This window comes from Gadus macrocephalus, chromosome 1 (assembly GCF_031168955.1).
Source record: "Gadus macrocephalus chromosome 1, ASM3116895v1".
NCBI classification, from domain to species: domain Eukaryota; kingdom Metazoa; phylum Chordata; class Actinopteri; order Gadiformes; family Gadidae; genus Gadus; species Gadus macrocephalus.
The window spans coordinates 11,194,335-11,201,591 of NC_082382.1; the positions used below are offsets into that span (position 1 = coordinate 11,194,335).

The 7,257-nt window shown below is 38.7% G+C and overlaps 1 protein-coding gene across 2 annotated transcripts; it reads right to left on the minus strand.

Annotated features, from left to right (window-relative positions):
* Positions 1-2,129: 2,129 nt before the first annotated feature.
* Positions 2,130-6,417, minus strand: smim29 (small integral membrane protein 29). 2 transcript variants are annotated; one of them, XR_009528430.1, is made up of 6 exons: positions 6,086-6,353; positions 5,196-5,501; positions 5,066-5,091; positions 4,864-4,969; positions 2,965-3,426; positions 2,130-2,738 (listed from the first exon to the last, which is right to left on the minus strand). XR_009528430.1 is itself a non-coding variant. In XM_060067369.1 (5 exons), the coding sequence occupies exons 2-5, from the start codon at positions 5,325-5,327 to the stop codon at positions 3,358-3,360; spliced, it is 333 nt and encodes a 110-aa protein (XP_059923352.1). In that variant the 5' UTR covers positions 5,328-5,501; positions 6,086-6,417; the 3' UTR covers positions 2,130-3,357. The 2 variants fall into 2 exon arrangements, 1 of the variants encoding a protein (XP_059923352.1); XM_060067369.1 differs by having other exon boundaries at positions 2,130-3,426; positions 6,086-6,417.
* Positions 6,418-7,257: the final 840 nt, after the last annotated feature.

The following is a 7,257-nucleotide window of genomic DNA, read 5'->3' on the forward strand; positions in this document are numbered from 1 at the left end:
GGACTAGCAGACAAATAATACGTTAAAGTAATATAATTTAACAATTTCTGCGGCATCAGCTAAAATATCCAAGTTCTTTGGTTTCACACCATGTGTTCTTCCAGCTGATTGTTCCATATTGAGAATGGCCAAAAAAGCAAGCAGCCATTGTTGCCTCTGAAGAGAATGCTAGAGTAAGGCAACAATTATTTTTTCTGCCATTGGACCGGCCAGCCATACCCACCTTTGTTGAAAAGAAAACCTTAAAAGAGATTCATCGTTCAAAAGGAGAACCAATGGAGAGAAAGGTACAATAAATTCCATAATTACTGAAAGACAAGACACATTTTCAAAATTTGAAGACCTCTGGTCATTCCCAAATCATATGAATAAAAGTGCCCGGAATACCCTGGGTACAGTGTGCAATTTGGCGATTGGCTGTCTAATACATGCTATATGGGATTGATTCTGACTTGTCGGCATATCCTTTCACGATGAAAACAATATCGAGTTTGAGATGTCAATCATGGGATATTGCCCAATATCCCGAGATAGCGAACCAATCAAATTGCGCCATCTTAAGAGGTTCACGTGTAGATAACTATATATAATATCTATGTATTTATCTATGTATCTGTATAATCTGCTGAACACTCTGTTACTAGTCTCTACTCTCAAGGGTCTCAATGCGGCTTTGGTCCGTGTCTCCCCAACGTGACGTCATGCAATGCATTCTGGGGGAAATGAGAATCAGAGCAAACCGCTAAAATAGTACCTACTTTTTCGTATAACATTCCGTTTTATGATACCTAAAAATATTAAATACAATAAATAACAGTTTAAATCTTAAATACCAACAAGCAAATTGCACAAATTTGTTGGGAATAAACCCTGCAACACGGCCTTTAACATTTGTAATTCAAATACAAAAATGATGATTCTAATAAGATCTTTAAACTAAATATGATTAGGATAGCATAATCAATATTAACCTAGTATTAACAATTATGATATTCATTTTTTTAACTTGCTTTTGTTTATTTTTACTTACTTTATTGTATGACGATGATTCTATGTGAAGCACTTTGAGTCTGCCTTGTGCATGAAAAGTGCTCTATAAATAAAGTTGCCTTTGTATTTGTAGTTGCCTACAAATACAATCCTAAATAATTGTATTTGTACACTGGTTTGGTTACCTTGATCAAAGCCTCATTTGGTGAAATTCCATAAATGATCTTCTAGGATCTAGATTAGAAGATAATTCCTTGAAACCTCTAGAATCTAGAGCTTTGGTGCATGGTTAAACTGTTATTAAGAAGGCAATTGATGTATGCCTAGGTTTAATTAGCTTTTTAAATTATGGTGACATGTTTTTGAAATTTATTTAAATTTGACCATGCATGTATTCATAAATCTCCTAAAATATTGTAGAAGTTCCTGGCTTCATGGGTCATTGGTAAATATGAGTTTTGGCTGTTTTAGGAAGAGTAAACATGGCAAACATTTTTTTTTTGTGCTGTGCATTGCTGAACATTATTATTTTTGCATTGTCTGTCAGATCGATTGTTTGGGGTACCCTATTCAACCAATATTGAAACTCCGAGAGAGACGTTCTATCTCTAAATTTTAACTTTTACTTTTCTTTTTTTTTTCTTATGTAGCACTTTGAGATTGTTTGCTCAATATAAAGTGCATTACAAATAAAATTCATTATTATTATTATTATTAATATCTCATAAAATCTACAGATGGCAAACTTTTCCCTAAAGGTTGATAGACCCCCATTTAATATCGATCTGCCCTTTATCAGTTGGTCTGAAAGGGCTTCCCGTGTTCTGTTGACCGTTTGTATCAACATTACCTGATTGGCCGCACAAAACTGAGTTTTGCAGAAATTTGATCTGAGGTTATGACCTGGTGGGTGCAATGCATATCAGAGGTTCCTAACAGCGTTGCGTTTAAGTGAATGAGTCTAATGTCCCTGTAGAGACAGTTAAAAGTGTGTGATAGGAGCGTCTTATGGATGTGACTGTTGCTGCTGGGAATACATTATCACTATGGCAAGCTTCCTCATCCTTGGACCCAGTCCTCAAACAGGAGTTCAGCCGAAGAGCAACCAGCATTTGATTCTGAACAAACTCTAAAATTCATTTAGTCTGAAGGGCATACTCGTTTTATTTACAACAATGGGTTTCAAAGTAAAAAAACATTTGACAAGGAATAGAAATTAAATGATGTTGATGGCACATGTTATATGTTCTGTTCTCAACTTAATTTTAAATAATGCAATTTAAAACATACAGGAAACTTTAGTGCAAAAAATATTATTAAATTTGATGACACATCACATTTCACTGACTAAGAGTGGGGCTTTCTTTTTATTACATTTTAAAACATTGATGTTCCTGATACAAATCCGGAAACCAATAAGGTGGACCAGACATGCTTGCACACATATATGAATACTCTGATAGACGGGCCAACAACATCGCAGAGACCAGCCATTATGTAATCATTTCTTTTTAAGCAATCGGAAGTCCATCAATAGCATGTGTCAGAGGTTTCCTGAGTGCACACTTGTGGCTATGGTATTCATCTAAACACATTCCTCAGTTGGAAATAAATGTATCCTGGTGCCATGCCTTCCAGAGAGAGGACATTTTTAAGGTTCTAGTCACTCCTTGATGTTGAGGGGAAGGGAGTGGGCACATAGACCACTTCCAGATCAACTTTGAGATGCCACAGAAGAGAGTCATACGCTGAGCATAAAGGAAGGAGGAAGTTCAGCCATTTCAACTTTTTATGACCTTAAAACTTGTGTCCATGAGGAATATCATTATTAGGCATGTTTCTAAACATTCACATTATTTTAAATTCAAGAATAAAATGTGGAAGTATAAAACAAAACTTCCCTCTAAAGCCGCCATAGCAGCTAAGCTTACACAAACGGAAATAAGAACGTTGCAAAAGACCGTAGAGTCTTACTGTTGGGGGTGAAACGGATTGTGGAGGAGCCTGGTTTGCCCCACAGCAACATACATTTCTGTGTCAGAAGGCAGCTGCAATGAAATTATTTGTCAATAACAAAATAGAGACATCTTAATATGTAAAATGATGCCATAACCTTCATCAATGAAAATCGAATAAATAAAGACCAATAAATAACTCTTCTATGCGGCTCCCATCAGGCACAGGATTTACCACCATTTCAGAACAAACAGGATCCATACATTAAATTAACCAAGGCAATAGCAAATAGTCACTACTCCTGGTATTAGCTTTCTGATCAGTGCATGCTGACCCCAAAGAAACTAAGGTGGTAACTAATTTCTGTTGGCCAACAAAAATAATAATTTAATAGGCAAGGCATGTCATCAGTCATGCATGGACATCTTTCGCCAGCAGAGGTCGCCGTTGTTGGTAGGATCGGGCCCAACCTTGAACAACCTGGAACATGAATGCACATCACACTCAATTATAGAGTTGAATAAATACAATGAAGACATATTCAAATTAATGTAATTTAGAAGGGTTGAACCAAATAGAAGACAAACGTAACATCAAGTTGATTTTGAACCGTTCATCGGCTGTAAAATATCCCCATCTAGTGTTTCTGACAGTATAATACAAGCTCGTAAGATCAAACTGTATTCCCAGCAGGGAAGGGGTGAGTTGGCATTTCTGCTGTGATCAAGGAAACATGCAAAATAAATCGAGCTGACAGGAGTATAGTGGCAGCTGGTGGATCTGTCTCGTTTGGGTTTTATGGGTTGGGGTCCGGGGATTGGGGCGGGATGTGATATTCGTCCCTTCTAGTGTAGGATGGTGGGGGGACGGCCCTGGTAGGACTGGATTGAAAACATACTGCGTAAGCCATATTGATGAGGTTTTCAATCCATACTGGAGTTCTCACCCTCCAAAACCATCCACACTAAAAAAAGTGCACGTGAACGGGCAGACTACTGCAGCGGGCCGGCGATGTCTTGATCAAGTTCCGCGAGGGCATTATTGTTTCAGAATTAACATTAATATTAACAATAATACATTATTTAGAGCTTTCCATTCTGCAGACGGATGGCTGAGTGCAGGTAAGGCGGAAATAAAAGATATGTTCCATGGACCTAGCCTGGTTTCCAGACGTTGGTGGAGACCTGGATACCATGAAACCCTGGCCTAAACCCTGTCCAGTATATTATTTTTGGACCCAATCCGGCACTCGTCATATTCCTACATTTGAGTTTTAACCGTTACTTAGTAAAAGTTCTGTAAATACGATTTGAGAGTTGTAAAGAGCAGAAAAGGGCAACATTTTTAAACTAAAAGGCCAAAAAAATGTCCCCTCTCTCCCAAAGTCTCCTGGCCATTCAGAAGCTCTTCACTCACATGCGATTGACAGCTTAAATGGATTTCACGAACCAATCAGGGAAGACAGAGATGCGTTAGCGATTGGTCTGAAATTTTCCAGACAAATAATCTAAACCCCTAAACCACTAAACTCTTAATTGGTAAGCGCAGTCAACAAACATAATTCTCAAAGCGCATATCCCTCACTAATAGCTGACCGATGGCTCTACCATTTCATGCAAATTACCCTCAAATTAAATCTCTAAAATCTTTCTTTATCTACAAAAGAAAAAATACTAAATGTATAAGCCTATCCCACTGGATACCCTGCCCAATCAGGAAGCAACACTCTCTCTATTGGTATGAATATAGAATCCCTGTAAGGTGACCTTTAGACCAGAGGAGATCCTACATTTAAGAAGAAAGAAATACAACCAGTTCGATCCATACCATCGCACCATTATTTGACATAAACCATCTTGAATCTTGAATCTATATCAAAGGGTGTAGGTAAAGGGTGGAATAAGTAAAAATGACTACCTTTGTATCCTCCTCCTTCCACAACAGCTCTTGTTCTGCTTCGTTTAGTTCCTCTGACGGGTCGTATGTGTACACTGGCAGCAGCTGGTGACGGAGCCGGTCGATTCTGCAGAACAAACACATCATTTAACTGCATTTGAAAACACCAGCCCATCGTCATGATCTGCAGATATGTGGCTGTATAACAACTGAATGGGTTTACCTTTGTTTCCTGCGTATATACATGATCTGAAACAAACAAAGCAAAAGCACATGACGTGTGCGATAAAGGACTACCCCTTTTGATCAATGTGGCCTGGGTTGACACAGATAGATATCAAGAGGGGACTTACCACAGCAACTGCTATACCAATGACCGTGACCAGGAAGAACGGCACCAACACATAACCCACCGCCGCATCCCCATTGATATTGGGCGGTGGTGTGGTGATGTTCGTGGCATATAACCGGGTACTCAGTGACATGGCGCTGAGTGGTTGGGCTTTGCCAATTCAATTGGGCTTCAGAAACAGCAATCCTCCTTTCGGAGGCAGTAACTGTGCAGTAGTGGTCTCAGGCTTCCTCCCTGGTTGTTTCATTCTTGACGTTCATGTGACTGCCACATGGTATCTTTGCCCTCCCTAATAAAGTTGGGAAATCTGTTTGTCGGGGACAGAGACAGGGAAACAGTTACATCACTGGGCGCTTCATTCCCACGGATCAATTTGTTGACCAGAATATGGAGTCGGTGGCGAAAGGTGAACACAGATTATTGCAACGTAATTTACGACATCACCGTATATATATTAAACTAATAGTTTGGACTCTTAAAAAATAGTAATTTTCATTCTTGAACAGCCTTGATACGACTAGTGACCATAAAACAACATGGTAACTGCATTGTTCACATGACGTCTACGCTGAAAGCTACTTTCAGGCACAAGTAGGCCTGACTTTATGGGATCCTGTAGGCTAATTCACCGGTTGACATTGATACTGTTGATGTGGTCTGATTGTTGATGTTGTTGTTGTAAGAGATGTGGATGATGCAGTCCCACTCATGCAGCTAGACGTCACGGACGTCTCCATGCATGGCTGTTAGCTCCACACCGGTCTAGTGCTCAACGCCAATAGACACACGACATGTCCCTTTCTTTTACATATGTCATTGATTAAAAGGACATTCAACATGGTTGTGTGGCTATGTGTATTTTGAATGGTGAAATCCAAGTTGAATACTGACCACAGTTCAGCACGACGTGTAGACTTCCAGTAAACTAGTACGCTTGAAAACGTCATTAAGTCACATGACTAAACAAGACAGAGGAACAAGTAGGATGAGAGAAGTCGCTGAAGTGTAACGTAATCCCGGTCCAACTCGGCGTAACTTCCTGTTATATGCGTAGGCCATTGAACCGTCCACGGGGGAGCGAGACCGTATTTATCCTTCCTGACAAGAATAATGTCTGACAAAGCAATAACCGACAAATGTAACGGAAGCGGATATTATTCTATCGAAAGACCCTCCTCTCTCGCCTTCGCTCTCTTCGCCAAACCCATGTAACTCAAAGTCCCGCCCTCTTTCTCTCGACAATAACGCTAATTTAGAGCATCTCATCCCAGGCGTTCGGTCGTCCTACCTATTTTTTTGCCAAAATATTCATCATTATCATCCCTATATTATCCATATTAATTCATTGATAATACACAATTTGTTTTGATTTGAAGAAATCACTAAACCAATTTATATTATTTGAACCTTTTAATCAAATAATCATAGGCCTTAAGTGTGTGCAGTGTCTTACTTGTGTCAACAGATGGCATTGAACACACAAGAAATCAAAATTATATTCGCTCTGGCCTCTGCCCTATGCAGTACATCTAGGCATATCATTTACTTTTGTTCAATTGTGATGAAGTTGCAGGGGAAACTTTGAGTTCAAATTATATAAGGGATGCTAAATCAACAAAAAATGAAAACAAATTTAAAAAGACGAATTATTGCTGTGGCTAGTAACATATATGTCTAAAGTATATATATATGTTGATTAAATATATATCTTACTTAAATGATCGTGACCATTATCTAAATACGGCCCTTCATGACCTTAAGCAAGTGTTTGTTACATTAGGCTACATACCGTCACAAACATGCTGAGCTGTATGCAAGCCTGCACAAAAAAGTATGTCATATTATGTGTTGTCAACAACATCATCACAGAAATATGTCCACTTTCATTTTTACTCAATGGGAGTTAAAACCATTAAATGTGGGTTTGTAGCACCTTCAAAACGATTTTAAAAGTTTGATATGCTTGTGTGTTAAGAGTGATTGAACACGGATAGCGTTTTAATAGGAACATAATCGCCCACTAACACTAATGTTTTAAAGTGTAACAATAAAAGTGATAGAAG